Source organism: Tiliqua scincoides, chromosome 8 (genome assembly GCF_035046505.1).
Source record: "Tiliqua scincoides isolate rTilSci1 chromosome 8, rTilSci1.hap2, whole genome shotgun sequence".
Lineage (NCBI taxonomy): Eukaryota > Metazoa > Chordata > Lepidosauria > Squamata > Scincidae > Tiliqua > Tiliqua scincoides.
Window position 1 is genome coordinate 47,575,247 of NC_089828.1, and position 18,640 is coordinate 47,593,886.

Consider the following 18,640-nt stretch of genomic DNA (forward strand, 5'->3'; position numbering starts at 1 on the left):
AACTACACTTTGATCCCATGATGTTAAATTAGCCCTGCACCACCCCTTGAACCTTGTGCTCAGTCAGCACTTGCATATACTACTGGTTGTCTCATCTCTTGACTAAAACCATAAGATTCATTCCTTTATAAGGGCTAAGCAAACACTTGAGAGTGAGTTAAGTGGCGTTTCTGTGCCATTTAGGAGCCAAGATAAAGAACTGCCTCCATTAAATATCCTCAACACATTACCTGAATTGAGATATTGTGCAAGTCTGAGTGTGTGTTTTAATTGGCTGATTAATGGATTAGCTATTGAGAGAATGAGCTAATTGAGCTGGCTGAGGAATCTGACTGGCACTAGTCTAGATATTTCTCCTTAACACAAGAAAGGTCTTGCTTCACTGATGTCTAAACACAATAATCATCCTTGTGTGTTATAAATCATCCTTTATATTTAATCTCTATCTGCTGGAATCGGGGAGATTGGAGTTTACTTGTAAATCCCCCTTCTCGGTGGACTCCATGGCGGAGTCAGTCATTCCAGATAGTAGTTCCTCTCCCTCAGGCAGGCAGGTCAGGCATAGAATCTTCCTGAGGGGATGGGCTTCCCCTGCTTTCTCAGACTGCACTAGAGCCCTGGCATGCAGGGAGGAAGCCTTAAGGGAACCTGCTGAGGCCTCAACAACCTGTCTGGCAGCAATCTCAATTTTTTTGTCAACTGGGTGTAGAGGGAGGCCCTTGGTATCCAAGTCAAAACTGAAGGGGAACCCAGCGCTGCCATGGGTACATCCATTAGGGGTAAAATCTGGGAAGGTCTCCTTTGTTTATCTTGCAGAACTTACTAGAGGGAAGGCTGGAGTCATGAGCCTTGGCCAGGGTAGCCCACTCTTTATTTAGCCCACTCTTCTTAAAATAGCCAGGAACTCCTGAAGTACCTCCTGCTGGTTAGGAAAAACTGGGACAGCCTCCCCCAGTGACATGGGCCTTGCTGGGCCTCAGGAGCACAGACCGGAGAGTGCTGGAGCTCTAGAATGCGATACCCTGGAAAAGCTTAGGAAAGAGCTCAAGGGAAAACAAAAGGGTACTCTGCTGGTCAGAGAGTGTAGCGTCCTCCTCTGAAACCTCTCCCACCTCAGAAGTGGAGATCAGAAGGCTTTCCTCATTGTCAGAGTCACGTTCAGGGGTGTTTGGTTGGTGCGTCTGCTGATACTGGGTACCCCAGATTTCTTTTGCTTCTTGGCAGGGGGCGAGATCTCAATTTTGGAGGATCTTGGGGCAGAAGCAGGAGGAGCAGGGCACCTGCTGAGGACCAGATAGTCTGGAGCAGTGGTTCTCAAAATGGTCGGTTTTCCTGCCCCCCCCCCAGGCAGTAGTTAGGGGAGATTAAAAGGTGGAGGCCCTAAAGTTGTCTGGCTGGTGGCTGGGACCCTTCTCCTGCCCCCTCAGGCAGCAGTTAGGGGAGCATTAAAGAGTGGAGGCCCTAAAGCTATCTGGCTGGTGGCTGCAACCTCTCTCCTGCCCCCTCAGGTGACAGTTAGGGAAGAAGTAAAACAAACACACATGCTTCCTGAGCATGCAAAATGGCCGAAGCATTGCAGCATTGGAGAAACAAGGGGAGCTTGAAAGCTTCCAAGGAAGGGGCAGAGCCCCTGGAAAAAAAAGAGAAAAATGCACTGGTCAACGAAGCTGGCCAGCAAGACTTGGAAGCCTGACCTGCTTCCTTTGAGGCAAGGTCAATCTGGAAAAGCAAGGGAAGCCCCTGCCCTCAAGAAGATTCTATCCCTGACCTGCCTGCCTGTAAGGGAGGAGCTACCATCTGAATGACTAACCCCACCATGGAAAGCCCACTAGAGAATGAGTTGTTTCTCAATATTTTATTCAGCAAGTTTTACTATGCTACTGTTTTTTAATTTGCAAATTTTTAGAGAGTCGGACAAATTTTAAAATATACAGATATAGTGGGCTACACATTGTAAAATGGCAGCAAATTTAGCCAAGGTTTCAACCCAAGCAATCATGCGCTTCCACTTTACTAGGGGTAACTCTTATATCCCAGCTGCACTGTTGGTCTTCAACACAAAAACAATTTCCCAGCTCTTATACAGAATTCCCATTTGGTTATCGGCCTTTGACTGTACCATCGAGAGAGTGCAGGCGATGTTTTTACGCAAGATCCTAGGGGGTGCCACATTGTATAGCCCAGTGTTATTCAAACTGTGCGGTGCGGCTCTTTAGGGAGGCGCTAGGAACTCAAAAGGGAGGCGCGGGATGTCCTCTCGCAGCGATAGTCACACACCTGGGCAGAATAAGAGCCGTCTTCTGCATGCTTGACTGAAGAGGAAAGGCTGTATTTTTAAAGTGATGCATCTTGCTATTTAAAGGGAATACTTATCAGCCAATGATGAAGTGATTGCCAGCCCAATCCTATCCACACTTTCCTGGGAGTAAGCCGCATTGACTCTAATGGGACTTACTTCTGAGTAGACATGCATAGGCTTGAGCTGTGCATCTCCTAGTATAGGATACAAATCAGCTTCCTAACCAAACCCTTATCAACATGATATATTTTCATGGTCTATTTTTGTTTTCCCCACCAGCTGCTGCAAAAATTTGATTTCATTAAATTAATAAAGGGTTCAATCCTATCCAAGGAGAATGGGAGAAATGACTAGTTGGATTGGGGTCCACAGGGGTGTGTGTGTATAATGTTGGTCAGACTGGTTGTTCAAAGTTCATTTGATAAAACAATTCTATTGGTATGCTTACAAAGTTTTAAAAAATGAGTCCTCCTGGACCACACAAAATCTACCTACTCTAGCATCCTGTCTCCAACAGTGATCAGCAGCTGATCATTTATAAAGCATGTATATTGCTGTGTATTAATATATTTTAAGATCTGCATTTAATTAATGATGATTAATATAATTAATATTAATATAGTTATAATATTAAATATTATATTATAATAAATATAATATAATATAATATTACATTTAATATAGTTAATATTTCTGGTCACTTCCTGTTTAATGATGTCACTTCCAGCCCTCAGAAACATGATGGGGAGTCATGGCCAACAGCCACTGGGGTCAAGGGAGCCACTGGCCAGAAAAGTTTGAGTACTACTGGTGTAGCCTATGCAACTCTTTGTTTGGAAGGAGGACAGTACAGACTGGAAACCCTGGCAGGCCTTCTAGATACTGGCTTAGAGCAGTGGTTTTGAACTGCTGTGACTGTCTCAGGTGAGCCATGGGGATCAGAGGAGGCTGCGTCCCGCGTACAGGAGAAGTGGCTCCTTTGAGCCTCCCTTGGCAGGGACAACAAGCAAGAGAGCAGCCAGGGAAAGGGCTGGTCGCAGCTGCTTTGCATCCCACGCAGCAGCTGAAGAGTCCACTTGGAGCTTGCTCCTGCTACTGAGCACTCAAGCAGCAACTTGATCCTCACTTTCCTGAGAGTAAGCCCCACTGGCTACTATGGGGCCTACTTCTGAGTAGACATGCATAGGGTTGGGCACAAAGGCGGTTGTTGCCTGCCTGCATGCTGACTGCCCAACCAGAGAAGCCTGGAGGAGCCAGGAGGTGGGAGCTGTGGAGTGAGTGAGAAGAGGGAGCCAGAAGCGGGCACACAGGTACATAGTCTGCTGAGGCCCCCAACCTAAGGACTGGCTGGCAGTGAAAAGGGTTCCTGAAAGTCCCCTTTCCTTGCCAGTTTGTCTGCAATTCCCCAAAGTAAGCCTCCCTGCACTTTGTGGATAGGATTGTGGCCCAGCACCCTTCCTCTAAAAGCCTGCACTTTGGGGCTCTTAGAGGAAGGGCGCTGGGCCACAATCCTATCCACACTTACCTGGGAGTAAGTCCCACTGACTATAATGGGGCTTTCTTCTGAGCAGGCATGCATAGGATTGGGCTTTTGGTTGCACTCTTTTTTCTTAAATACACAAGCAGGCAATTGGCACTTCTCTCTCCTCTTCTCCCCACCCCCTTCCCCAGGCATATTTCCCCCCCCCAATCTCACAATCACAGTTAGCAACTCTTAGTGTCCCTTCCCTCCTTTGTCCACACCTTCCAAAGATACAGAATCACTGCCTCACATTTCTCTTTCTCTCCCCCCCACCCCGTTTAATCCTGCACTTGTTTCAATCATTTCGCCTCACTGCCCCTCACCCACTATGTGATCAACCTGCCCAGTCTTTGCCAACACTTTCTGGCACTTTTGATAAGAATTTGAACATAGGATTTTTCCTCCTTTTCAGAAACCACATATACTTCCCTCTCCATGCTTCTTGTCAATTTTTTTGTCATGTAATGATTTAATTTTATTAATTCAAGATTAACTGTAATGTAGTAATTTAATGTAAGTAAAAAACTGGTAGTGTGCCCTGACAATTTTAGTGCCTTGTCAGTGTGCCGTGAGCTGAAAAGGTTGAAAATGGCTGGCTTAGAATGTATCACCAGACAGATCAAGTTAGCCTGATTCGGGGTCTCTTATCCGATTCCCTACTCTTTCCAGGCTTAGCTCTTTTGAGCAAGAAAATCTGATCTAAGGGGCTCTCCTCAGATTTGTTAGGTGCTTTATGCTCCGGACAGGCCTACTGAGCCATGAAACAAAGGCTCCTTGACATAGAACAACAGGATCTCTATAGTAATGTTTACAAAATCTGCTCTCCAGTACATCTCTATCATCCCATTTTACCTGTAAGGAGGCCTAAGTATTTTTACTTTCTGGAATGCCCCCAAGAGCGAAGGGAGTTTACCCTCGCAAGATGTAACATCATTCCATCTGAGTAGTTACTTGGCAGATATGGGGGCATCCCAGTTGCAGATAAAGTTTGTCCATGCAGGCAGGGAAATATAGAAACACTCCCCCACATATTATTACACTGTCCAATATACCAGGATCTTTGTTTAAGTTACTTATCGCCAATCTTGGCCGCTTTCTCAGGTCCAAGTGACCAGAATAAAATTGCCTACATACTCAGTGGAGCAAATGAAGAGCTTTCTGGGGTGGTAGCTAAATATGTAAATATGATAATCAAGAGACATGTCTCTATGATGGTCACAAATGGTAGATCTTATGTAGTAAGATCTGGTTGGTTAAGGCTGGCAGTGAACTGTCTGATTCATGCATCCCTCCATCCTATCTTTTGTTTCACACTGTTTGCATTTTAAATATGCCAATAAAGGTTTCTTGACAACTGACAGATATAGCAATTTAAATATGCAACCCTTCATCATATTGTTATCCCACAACAGCCCTGTGAGGCAGGTCATAACTAGTCCCATTTCAGAGAAGGGAAACTTGAACAAATTCAAGAATTTGAATCCCACAAAAATCCTTGCAGTCAGTAGAACTGTGCTGTTCCTCAAAGGAGCCCAGATAATTCTGCACACCTAATTCTCCCTCTACATTGAGAATTCTTTTGAGGCCCCATTTTACCTTATCACCTTGCCCCAGGTTCTCAGATTTAGCCTCATGCAGCGTTTTCCAGTTGGTGTTTCCACCTCCTCCAGCTCCACCCCGTGCCTGAGAGATGGAGATGGATTCCAGAAGCTGCCCCTCAGAATCAAACCTGGAAGACAAGAAGATTTATCCCAGTTCCAGGAAGTAGAAGCACATAAGACTTTTATTTTTAGTCTCTTGCGCTTAATACAGGAGGAATTTTTTTTTATCAATGGCTTGCACAGGAAACAATTACAGTAACTTGTGTATATTACTCACTAAAATAGCATTTCAGGATAAGCCAATACTCCATTTTAATTAGTGCAATATTTTTTAATCTTGGGAAATGGGGACAAGCTCTGCTTCACTCCCACACCAGCTAGTGGCCATGGCCCAGCACTGCAACTGTTTCAGAGAATGTAAGGGCATTGGGACATTTGCATGGTGAGAGTTAAATTACATGTTACTGTTATCTTAGCAGAAGCTTGGAAAGAAATGCAGAAAAGGCTTAATAGGTCTTGTGCCTGAAGTCAGAAGCAGCTTCCCCCTGCCTACCAGATAAGTTGGTACTACCACCGCTACACAAAAACAGTATTGCAATTTAATTTGTTTTAGTAAACCACTGGCTTTGTTTCCTCAGACCCGTCAGGCATAGCTAACAAGCAAAGGACAGCTGCTCACATCAGGAAGAGGGGAATAGCTCAGCAGCTACCTATCCAGTATTGGTGCAGCCACTGACATCAACAGCAGCACAGAAGTAGGAACAGCAGCAAAAGCTGTTGGTGTGAAAAAACAGAAGTGCTTCCTTCCAAGCTTTCCACCCCTTCCACAAAATAGTTTTGAATTTGATCAGGCTGTGAAAAAAGGTTGAAAGCTGTATTTTTCAGTTGTGAACATTACAGGCTTGCCAGCTTCCGAAGGAGCCAGAAACTCCTGCACACACACAAAGTGGAAATATGCAACAGCTGAAGCAAAACACTCTGGACAGAAATAATTCCCCAGCCAACAGCCAAGATAAGAGGCAGTCTGCTAGAAAAGAGTTGGGCAATCATAAGAGTAAGGTGGCAAGAAACAAAGCATGGGCATGGGGCTTTGCTCAGAAAATTTCCATGCAATTTGCTTTCCGTTTGTCTTTCCTGAAGGTCTTGCAGCAAGCCCTGATACCCAAGTCCCACCTCTGCCAAGTTTCCGTGGGATGAATGGCATGCTGCAATTCACCAGGCTAGTGGAAAATGAGGTTTTGTCCCATTTGTTTACTCTTCTCCACTCCAACTTTTCTTTCTCCCCATTTCACACAGTGCGTGACTCACCAGTAGCTAACAACATTAACCATAGATACAGACCACTCTCTGGAGGGCTGCAGCCACACCCATCTCCAAGAAGACAATGCCAATAAAATTTGAGAACCATAGTCTCAGGATTGAGGCCTAGGTTCAGTATGTTTAATGCAGAATCTGAGATGAGTTGCTTAGGATGGTCTGTTCTCTACTCAAACTGTGGTCTGTACACTAGTGCTCATCTGTGAATCATTGGTCGTTAGTCTCTGGCACACTGAAAAAATATATTGCCAGTCCAACACCTTAGATAGTTTGAGAAGCACTGCTCTGAAACACCTCAGAAGGCATTCTATATGGCTCAGCCCCAAGAAGGTATAAGGCTTTTCCTGAATCACCAGACCTCTGCATCCTTGATCACAGCATACCTTCACTGCTTCTCTCTTAAACTACTACCACATCTCTCTCTCTCCCTGCCCCCCACTGCATTTCTCTCCCTTGTGTGCTCAGTTTTTTTTTTTACTGACACTATTGCCAAAAGCAGATGCAGGCTCCTTTCAAATCCCTCTTCAAGCCTTGCAAACGCCCGCAGAGTCCACAAATACAGCCCACGCTCTGATATTCAAACCAAACAGTCCACGCGAGAGAGATCACCCTTCCCCCTGCCTTACAAATCTCTCAGTGGGTTTTCAGACAGGCCAGCAATTCAAACAGAAAAATTCAGCAGGGGAGATGGTCTGCCTCTTCGTCTCTTGGCACAGCCTTGACTGTGCTGAGAGCACTTAAGGGGAACAAAGCACCAAATGAAACTGAGTGCATTAAACAACCTCTATCACTAATGGATTCTTGTCCTCAGCAACACACAAGGCAAATAAACTGTATGAGTCCTGTTTCTAAGACTAGAGACTGAGGCTCAAGGTCAACTAAAGTGACTTGCCAAAACTCAGGACAAGAAATCTAAAACCATGAAGTTTCCATACCTGGATGAACCACAGGACACCTGGTAAAACAGGGTCAACACTGCCCCTCCCCACTTCAAGAACCTGCACCACGGAGGTGCCAGCAGACCACTCTGGAAGTATAGTTTTGTGTTGCCAACAACTAAATGCACTTTTGGCATTATGTCAAACACCACACTAAACAGAAAAGGCCAGAGTGTATTGCTTTCTAAAATGATGAAGTGGAATACCTCCTCTTAAACACTAAGTTGTGAATCCTGCAGCAATGAAAGCATGCAGTAGGAATACACTCAAAAAAGTCTTCCAAACAAGGCAGGAACAAGATATTCTGGTACACAAGAGGGACAAATCCAAATGGCAACACCCTCATATGAACATGGAAAACGATCAATCCTGTAAGGGTAAAAGCCTCATTGAAACAAACAGAACCAGTGCAAGAGCAGGCACTTCCCAAGAGATTGCTCCCCCATTGGTGAGATCTCTCTCTCTCTCTGCTGCCTTTTCAGAGTACTAAAAACCTGGCACCTGAGGCAACTGCCTCACCTTGCCTCACAGTCAGGCCCACATCTGTTTCCACAGTAGAAATCTCATTTCTTGCTACCTTGCATAGCTCTGGGTCAGCAGGTTTGTGACAGGATTATGGGTGTCTTAGATTAGCCCCTCAAAGACATGTCTCCCCCTTTCTGGCACCCAATTTTTGCTTGCAAAAGATTACCCTAGGCACAGAGAAAGAAAAAAATCCCTTCCCCAATGTTATTTAAAACAATAGGTACCCTCTGAACTCATAGAAGCAAACATACCAGCCACGTAACTTGAAGGACTCTGGATTATCAGGGTTTATGATGATGGTGCTTGATGAGAGAACAGACAGACTCCGGCCGCCAAAATCTGACACTCTGGCTCCTTTGATGGCCACTACAGGTTGCTGAGAGCCATCAAAGCTTTCAGCCTGCAAAGATAGACAAAAGCACCCATTCCATATGTGTGAACAAACTGGCATATGGAGCCGTTATGAAACTAAAGGATGAAACTAAACATTTCTGGTATAAATGCGAAAGCCCAGAAAGATTTAAGAACTCTTCTTCTGGGTGCCAGAACATCATTTCACTCATTACTATCTGCTCTCAAATTTCTATGCACAAACACCAGACAACTCAACTCCCCGCCCACAAAACTTCATGTTTAGTAACTTCAATGCTCCAGAACAAGATAGGAGCAGCTAACCCTACGAGTCAGGTATCTGCAATATCAACCTGCTGCTGGGTGCACATGGAAGTCACCAGGCAATTAACCCAAGGTATGACTCCAGTTCTTAACCAAATAATTTTTTAGAACATAAGGGGCAAGAGGAGGACAAAAACAAAAGATCTTTCCTGCTTTTAATCAGTCAGAGATATGAATCTGCTTCTTTGCCCAAGGCAAAACAATTATGATAAGTATTTCAAAAAAAGTTTACAAAGCAATTTCCACAGCAAAAGAAATAGGAAAGTGGCTCCCAGACTCAAAGGGCCCTTAAAAGCAAAAAGGAAGTACAAGGCAGACACTAGCAACAGCCACTGGACTGCTACTACCCTGGGTCAAGTATCTTGTGAATATTGATAACTTCACCATTATCAGCCTTGATATTAAGGAGTAACTATTTGTTTGCGCCGCCTCCTGCCCCACAGGAGGATGCAGTACAACCACTTCTGCAGCAAGAAAGAACATTCTATCCTTGATGGCTTCTATTCGTACTGATGCACATAAGACTGGTAGGCAATGGCCATACCTCTTGCAGACTCAACCTTCTGCCCACCTCTAAGAACTTACTTCAGCTCCCCACAATGTGACCGACACCATCTTTCCAGACATGTCCATCAAGTTCATATTCCTCTTGGACACTTCTCGATTGGAAGACTTTACTGTAATTTTTGTGGCATCCTCATAGCTCTTGCAGATTCCAATTACATCTAAAAGACAGCCAGAGAATTGGTTAGGAATAACTTGACAGAGAAAGGCCTCACAGCGCTTCTGGAAAATAATTAGGGTTCTGGCTTTTCCAGAAAAGACTGCCAAAGAGAAGTTTGTCTTAAGTACTGTATGGCCAATTCAGAGGAACCAAAGAAAACCCCAGTTTAGGGGAGCTACCAAGCGAAGAACTCCAATTCAAGAAGCTCCACTTTAATATCTTACAATAGATAAGGTGTATCCCAAAGACAGAATCTCATAAGTAGGACATTCAGCACAACAGCTCTTTCATTTTTTAACTTGAACTGTAGCTGCCCAATTCTGAAGGCTCAAGTGGGCAACAATATTACTGTTTTACACTGCCCTATCTATGACAAACTAACAATTCTATGATCCTTTCTTATAGAACACAAATTACAACATACATGGATAACTAGGCCTGGGAGCGTGGGACTGCCAGTTTCTTGGCAATAAAAGGAAGTACCAGGCATTTGCCGGTACAACAGGCCAAGTAGAGAGAGCTCACACCTACAGTGCCAGGACAGGTATTTTCTCCCCCCAATTTAAATGTTCTGTCTGCAACACTCACCTACAACTGCGTCTTTGCTTACATTCTCCAAGTCACCAATAGAAACAAAATCGAACTGGACTGAAGGGAGGTGCTGTGCATCTTCACAGGGTATAATGGAAGTGTCATTTGTGAATGTGATCTCGTAATCATTCTTCACTGCTGAGAACTGTTTGTTGGCTGTCTTTAGGTTGCCTTTGGTAAAATAATAGACCTGAGAAAGAGAAAAACGTGATAAAGTATGGGGCACACCTGCAATCACATCCCACATGTCTCCCACCTCTACTACCCTGTCTAGGGAAGCCTAAGGAGTATCCACACTGCCAACACTCAGCAGCTAAGTGAGCAACATCAAGAAATACAAGAGAAGCATTCTCAGGCAACCCCATTCTCTATTTTCTGGGAATGAAACAACAGCATTGTGTAAGTGCTCTCATCTTGCAGTCAAGTGTAAATGCTAAGACAATGGACAGGACAGGAGTCTCTCCTTACAAGTGAGGGGTGTGTGAGAGTATATACAGATACACACTCAAGATAGTACTAGAAAAGGAATTAAGACATGCATGGTTACTAGAACCCTTGCTACTTATTCCTTAGAAAGAAGCACAGAATTCACTCTTGCTGCACAGCCTTCACAGAGTTATCAGACTGGGCAAGAGACAGATACTAGCAATGGATTCTCAGGCTTGGGGAAGGGGGAGAACCCGACAAGGGAGGTGGGAAGGGGAAAAAAGACTGTGCCATCACTTAGGGCTTCACATTTCCCTTTGCCACATGTTGAGTATGCACCCTACTGAGCCAGCCAAGAACTGCACTGTACCTTGTTCAACTCAATGAGAGGAAAAAACTTGTCCACTTGGTCATTAAAGGCAGTCGCTCTGATCTCACCCTGAAGAAAAAAAGGCAGGAAAGACAATTAAAACTAGAAGGAGCCCCAGGCCAAAGTGCCCTTCCCACTTCTCTGTGTATTCCAAGCTCTCTTTTCCAAGCATGCACCCTCCTCAACACCTTGGCTTTATACTCCACTGGCACCTTTCTGGGATACCTACATACCTTAATCTGCTTAGAAAGAGAAAGAAGATGCTTGACTTGAAAGACTTTCCAAGTCCAAGCTGCAACTCTAGATAAAGCTCACAGTCCTGGAATTCATCTAAGTGATCAAATGTTTATCTAAAACATCAGTGGAGGTCAATTTTGCATTAAATTAACATTAAGGTAACCTCCCCTTTTGTTTCAAACCATTTTAGTTCCTATACATTAATTTTTTTAAATTTTCTATTAAAGTTACCCTTACCTTCTAACAATGAAGTGTAGCCTTTGTTTATTAAACTGCAAGTTATTTTATCTCTTCATTATCTCAAAGAGGCAGATTTTGATAATAATGCAAATAGATTTGCACTTAAATCAATGATAATCTGTTAAAAGGCAGATGATTTAATTAACGAAAACATTTAATTGGTGGAGAACCCTAATAAATGCCCATAATCAATCCCCTTCACCCCAATATGTAGAAGTCTCACCGGACTGAATGGTCCTCAACAGATCCAGACACAGCACTGTGTAGTAAGGAGCACCTTCTACCCAACCCAGCTCAGGACAGGCAGTCTGAGCCACCTCAAGTTACAGGCTCGCTAATACCTGCCTCTAGTTCTACAAATTAGCTGGTGACATCACACATGGAGCAGCAGCACCCAGAGTGTTGTGACAAGCCCTTCCTGAAGTGATAATTAAAAGCAGAGCTAGAGCACCACCAGCTAAGATGTTTATGCAACAGGAGTATTAAAATTGTAATAAAAATAGTCAGTCAAAACCTGACAGCAGGGAGAGAGGAAGCAAAAATGAACAGCTGATGAGGATCTGCCAGGAGTTCAGAACCACACCTTTCAGTACTAAAAATATTTTCCACACACCAATCAGCAACAAGCCACTGCACAGCTAAAAAGCTGTAGTTTGATCAAGAATAATGAAACTTAAATATAGGCCTTAATTAATCAAGCTTCACTCCCCTCCCCCCAACAAACTAGAAGCATTTTACTCAAGTCACCTATTTATTTCCTAGTTTAAAAGATGTTCTGTTTAGAGACACTAATCACTGCCTTACCTCCCGACTTTCACAAGGGGACTTGCACAAGGGGAAGCAGAGACAGCTTTCCACTAAAAGCAAGGTTCCTCACTCAGTGTGTTGCGACCCAATGTCTGGATTGGACTCTCCCACCCAGCCTTGCATCCAGTTAGCTCCAAATCAGAACCCTCCAGATGCAATCAGAGGTCACACTGCCCCCCCCCCACAGGCCTCAGAAAGCCTTTGCAGGCTTCCAGAAGTAGCCAGAAAGCCACTTCTGGTTTACTTCCGGGTTTGTGGAAGTGACTTCTGGTTGCTTCCAGAGGCCTATGGAGGTGGATTACAGCACCCTCTGCTACAGAACAGGTGAGTCACAGCAGCAGGAAGTTTAAGAAACTTGCTCTCTTTTTAAATTCATCCTAGGTTTTGATGGATCAAGTTGACAAAAAGAACTCATAGGTGCTCTGTCAATGAACATGTACATGTTAGGCCTAGGCGGGCAATAGAAGCTTGAATGGAGAAGTTGCTAGCAGTTCCTAGCTGCAACAATGTGAGTAAATAAAGTTGCAAGAACGTGAGTAAATAAACAAAAGGATTGTTGTATCTCCTTTGCTGGCCAGAAAGAACAGATAACAAGAATTATAACCCATTGGAATGTTTAGCACCTTAGATAGAGAGGCGCCTGATCAAACGTGATGGAGTGTAGCTATGGATCTCCAGTTGGGAGGGGTAAGAACTAGGAGGAGTTAGCAACCAGGCCAACTTCGGGAAGGTTCTGTTCCTCTAGGGTCTGACTGGACAGTCTAAATAAGTATGAAGTCACCTCAGTACTATTACCATAAGTAGTATAATAATGAGTGCCCCAAGGGGTGTGTCCCGTTCCTTCTTGGACAGAGTTTTTGGGAGCAACATTAAGGACCCTCTGTTCAGTAGTACTGCCACCACCCTGTATGTGCCAATGTCTCCATCCAGGAACACTGAGACCCTCTAGGCTTAATTCTATCCCTTGCAGGCACTGAGCACTTTCTTTAATTAAAGCCTCAGTCCTCAAGTTACTAGTCCTCAATGAGTATTTGGTAGCTTGAACAGCTAGGCAGGATTCTGAACCTTTGTCCCCAACAGACAATGAAACTTAGTAAAATGATTTTTTACTTTATTAAATATATAGGGTTACATAAGTTTCAAAAGGCAGCAAATGCTAGAGGCATAAAACTTCTAGGAAACATATCAGCATTAAAATAACAAAGCTAACTGGCTATCTCTATTATTCCCTAACTCTCACCTGGGTCAGCTTTCTTTTGTAGGTCTTTCAGTCCCAGGTTACCTATGAGGCCACATGGTCCTGGTGGACCAGGCTCTCCGCCTGCAGGATGTTGCACCCACAACCTTTTCCACCAAGAGACACAGACACACCCCTTGGGCTTCGTTCTTATACTTCTCAGGCTAACAGGATGGAGGTGACTCTACTTTTTAAACTGTCCAATCAGAAACTCTTGGGGACAGAATCTTCCCCAAGAGTAAAGTGCAGCTGGATACTAGCCCTCTCAGTTCTCTCCTCCCCACTGGAGGTACACAGCTGCATTCCCCCTTGATGGACGCCTTTCTGCATAGGTGCTACATTATCACCTTCCACTGAGTTGTTAATTTCACTGGCTGTTGTTACTCACATCCTTGCAGCTAGGAACTGCAAGCCACTTCTCTGTTACTGGTTTAGGTCGGTTCAGGCTCTACATGCTACTAGGCCTAAACTGTACATATTCATGACAATGCCGAAGCCAGTAACCATTTCTGTATGAATGCAGCACACATATGAAGCACCACCAACTATGGCAGATATGAAACCAAAGAGATGGTTTAGATGGCTTGGGACTGACAAGGGGGAAGAAAAAATGGCTGAACTATAACAGGCCCAGTAACAGTGGCAGAGAGACGACGTTTCCATGTAAGTATCTTAGTCTGGCAGTTCTCAAACTTTTCAGTCTCTGGAGTCTCTTACACTCCTAAATTGAGAAAGCCCCACCAGTGCATACATGAAGACTTGGGGAGCCCCAAGAGTGCTGGCATAAACTGGGCTGTAGTCAGATACTGGCCACTTATGGCATGCTTGTGGAGCCCCTGAAGGAGTCTCTCAGGGAGACCCAGGGCTCCTAGGAGCACACTTTGAGAAATGCTGTCTTAGTCACACTGCTCCCCCTGCCCCAGGGAGGCAGATGATTTGAAACCAAACATTACATAGAAGGTGGATCACTCAATTGATCATCAAGACAAGAGGTTTGTCACTTTTTTAGTTAAAGGAAGAGTCAACAAATCTACTGGCTACACACAATGGAGCAATGACCTCCCTCCCACTCTGACAAGTACAAGTCAACACCAAGCTAACACCTATCCACTGAACTGTGTTGGCTCTCATCGCCTCCTCCCCAGCAATTCTCAGCACAAGAGCAGTTGCTGCCCATGGCACCCCTACTTCTTTAAGGCCAAGTTGACTGGAACAGTTGTGTGCACACTGAACCAACAGTTGCAGTAGCAGATCATCACGAGCCATATACTTCCTAGAGCAAAGAATCATCATCATAATTTGTATCTCACTCTCCAAGTGTGCAAAGCACTTCATATACATTATCATGGTGTACTCCTTACAACCACCCTGTAAGATAACAGGACTTATCTCAATACTGCAGCTGAGGCCGAGAGCGACTGGCTTACTTAAGGCTACCTAGCAAGTTCATGACAAAGTTGGACAAGGAAGTCCTGATTTGCAATTCAGCCCCTGTGCTACATTAGCTCACCTGAAAGATGACAGGAGGAGAAGGTTTCCTTCTCAGACAGCGGTCTTTAAACTGGAGACTGCTCTGCACCAGCAAACCCTTCCCCAGCGTGAACAGAGCTTGCCGTTCTGCCGGAAAACCTTCTCAATGTGCCTCCAATTGCCCCCAAACTGCACACTGGCCAGTTGTATCTGTCTGGAAATCCGAGTGCAAAAGTCTGCCGGGGCAATGGAACATGGAAGTGGTTGGCCAGCACACAGTCTGGGGGTGATCTGAGGCACATGGAGGAGGCTCCCCTGCAGAATTGTTAGCTTTGTTCACCCAGGGGAAGGTTCATGATGGGCACCGGATCCAGCCTGCAGGTTTGGCACTCACAGCTCTAAATTATGGGAAAACATGGCTGTAACAGCTGTCACAGATATGGGGGGAGGGGGAAGATGCAGAAGTGGCAGCAGGGAGCGCCTCCCAAGCTCTGGAGGGCAGGGGACTATTCTGTACAGTCCCCTTCAAAGTACAAAGCTGCACTATCATCCTCCCTCTCCAGTATCTCTCTGTTTTAAGAACTTATTTTACAATGAGCTACTGCTAATGTCCACTGCACGGGATGTATACAAGCAAACCATCTCCTCTAATCTCCTCAGACTAGAAGGGGTAAGGATGCACTGCCAGAGGTCAGGATCACCTAACATGCTTAGGGCTAAGATGTGGGGGGGGGGGCCTGAAGAGAAGGGCAGTTCAAGTTCATATGCACTCTGGACAGCTCTTTTTGAGCTTGGAACTGGAGAGGGGACTAAGGCTCATCACTGACCTTGAGCTGGAAGTCAAATTAAAACCCCGCCACTCCAGGACAATGGCTTGATAAGCACAAGTTTTGATTACAAAAGTCAGTCAATATTTGCAAGCCCTTGATTAAAGTCTGCTTGTAGATCACTGGGTCATTTCTCTTAGCCTTCTGTGGCTGCAGTATCCACCTGGGCATCTTCTGGAGCACAATGCAATCATAAATTCATTCATCATGTCACTTACACTTTCATCAACCATTTCTATGGAAAACAGCTTCCCTTCCCCACGCGAATTGCTCCAGGTACGGATCTGGCCTTTCTGGGTCACCCGAGCACACACAGTCCACCTGAAAACACAGCAAAAATTGGGAGTGTATTAACTGATTTGAGGTCTTTAGCAACATCTCCTACTGAAATGTTAAACATTCAAACCTGAAAGTTAGGGGAAAACTGCACTTTGGATGCTATAATCTAAGTACATTCATGCTAAGTAATTCTTAACAGTTCATGACAAATTGTGGGGCAGACCAGCCTACACCACCTTACCTCCACGACCCCGGGGCTATCTCCTATACCATGTGCCTTCTGCTTAGGGCAGACCGCCTACTAAGCAATAAAAGCAGAGACTAATGAGTACATTTGGCATGACCTTGTGTAGGCAATAGTCTGCTTCATGAAATACATATATGAAATTGGTGACACTTAACCTATTCATTTGTGTAACTCATAGCACAAAGGCCCTGTTGTTCTGCTGCTTGTAGGAGCAAGCCTCTTATTCTTTGCCCTCCCCCACAATCACGCCAATGACTGCAGCTAGTCATTGCAGCTTCATGAAATGCAATACATCAGAACTCAGAATGCTAAGAATAAGAACAATAAAATATGCACAATGGAAGCCTGCCATGCCCAAACCACCTGCTAGGAACACACAGTCAAAAAGAACACACAGTTTTGCTGGGAGGAAAAACTAGTCAAACAGTAATCAGGAAAGACACAATGTCGCTTTTGTCAGATTTTATGCAGCTGTAACAACCTCTACAAACAAGGGTGTCTGCAGATACTAGAATCAACTTTCAGCAACTAGTCTATTGCCCAGACTGAAGAGGCTAATTTCATTGCTGCTACAGTTAGCAATAAGAGCAACAAAACACAGAAGTATGAAGCAGACACCAGATGTAAAGCTGTATTGTTCTGGAAGCGTAGGGTTTTAAAGAAGTGCTTTGTGGGAGCAAGAGGTTCCCCAAGTTGACCAACTTACTTGGACTGGTATGGGTTCAGACTGGCAATGGGTACCACTTTGGCCTGAGAGCCCCCAGGAGTACGCAGCAAGCTTGAGCTGCCTGCATTTTCATGCAACTTCGAAGGGCCACCATATTTTGCTGCAGATCCTAAGGCAAGAGATATTCGAGATTCAGCTCTGCAGGACTCAGCAATATGAGAGAAGCTGGCACTTTCATTTTCTCTGTGTATTGACCCCCAAAACCAAGACAGTCTGGTCTGGCGCCACTCAGCCACTCTTCCAGTCATGCATCAGATACAGTGAACGCAAAAGTGTACAGCTATTACCACAACAGCAAACTTCTCAAGCTTTCTTGGCATTTAGCCTTTGTGGTCATCCTGTTCCACTCAAAGTTCACAGTTGCCTCCATGCAAGTATCTTGCATTCTTCTGTAGTTTGTGTGTGCAAATGCTGCCCCCTCCACAGAAACTGTGCATTGCAAGCTGCCCAAGAAAAAAAAATTAAAAAGCAACAAAACCTGGTTTTGTAGAAAACCAGGTTTACTGGCTACCCTTCTGTCAGAACAGTTCCTACAATGGTGCAGGAAGGGGGCAGGCCCAGAGCAACTCAACCATTGTTTGCGTGTGGGGGCTATTATGGCCACATTGGTCATGAAAGTGCAGGGTCCAGGGCGGCCACCCCAGTTGCCCTATACAAAGGACGGCTCTGCCTTCTGTCATACACAAAAAGAAAAACTCCTTAGCTAATACACCACATCTGTGTGTGCTTTATATGATTATACTAACATATACACAGGTCAGATATATAAACTCTTTATAATTTATTTTCCCTTTCCCTGAATTATTCAGCACTTTGTACAGTACTTTGTTTTGTTGTGAAATAATGCCTTAATAAAAAATTCACACACACACACACACACACACAAAATTAAGCTGCCTATCACCTGCCAACAGAGGGCTGCATTTCCTCATTTAGGCAACAATTACTGTGCATGCCTGTGATAATTTCAGCAAGCTACAAAAATGACTGGCTCTATCATTATTAATGAAGCTCCACTGCAACCTGCCAGGACTTAAAAATGATTTTTCAGTTTCAATTTCCATTCTAGCTTTCTTTTTCAAGTTGCTTTTCAAAAGTACATCATCATCTTACCAGTAACACCAATCTTCTCTTGGAAACAAAGAGCGTTTTAATTATAAACATTTACTGCCAACAAACCAGGATCCAATGAAAAGCATTTGAATGGGCCTTCAGACATTGTGAACAACACACTGGGAGATGATTCTGGCAATCAGCAAGTGCTGCACACCACTGTCATCAATTCATGTGTTATTTGACATCCTTTTGCCTACTGTTTTATATGCCTATCAAGTTTTCTTGTTTTCCATTTAAAGCTCAGGAGACCAATTCTCCAGGAAGCTCTCAAGTGTCTTGTGCAACTTCCATTCATTTTAACAGGGCTTTCACAGAAAAAAGTACAGGGTGGAGCCCTAGAACCACAAGTTGTATCCTGTCACTGATGCTACTATGTACTTTTGCATTCTCTAATCTCAGAACAAAGGCAACATACAGCACAAAAAAAAGCACCTAGAGACAGAATATGGCATTGGCTTTAGGAAT

At 44.4% G+C, this 18,640-nt stretch overlaps 1 protein-coding gene across 1 annotated transcript in view; it reads right to left on the reverse strand.

Annotated features, from left to right (window-relative positions):
- RPA1 (replication protein A1) overlaps positions 1-18,640 on the reverse strand; it is a 47,761-nt gene that overhangs the window by 12,979 nt on the left and 16,142 nt on the right. Inside the window, exons 7-13 of the mRNA XM_066635653.1 lie at positions 17,039-17,168; positions 16,025-16,127; positions 10,989-11,057; positions 10,190-10,382; positions 9,463-9,602; positions 8,454-8,602; positions 5,418-5,550 (exon numbers count right to left, since the gene is read on the reverse strand). Coding sequence (XP_066491750.1) covers positions 5,418-5,550; positions 8,454-8,602; positions 9,463-9,602; positions 10,190-10,382; positions 10,989-11,057; positions 16,025-16,127; positions 17,039-17,168 — 917 coding nt within the window. The remainder of the gene's footprint in view (positions 1-5,417; positions 5,551-8,453; positions 8,603-9,462; positions 9,603-10,189; positions 10,383-10,988; positions 11,058-16,024; positions 16,128-17,038; positions 17,169-18,640) is intronic.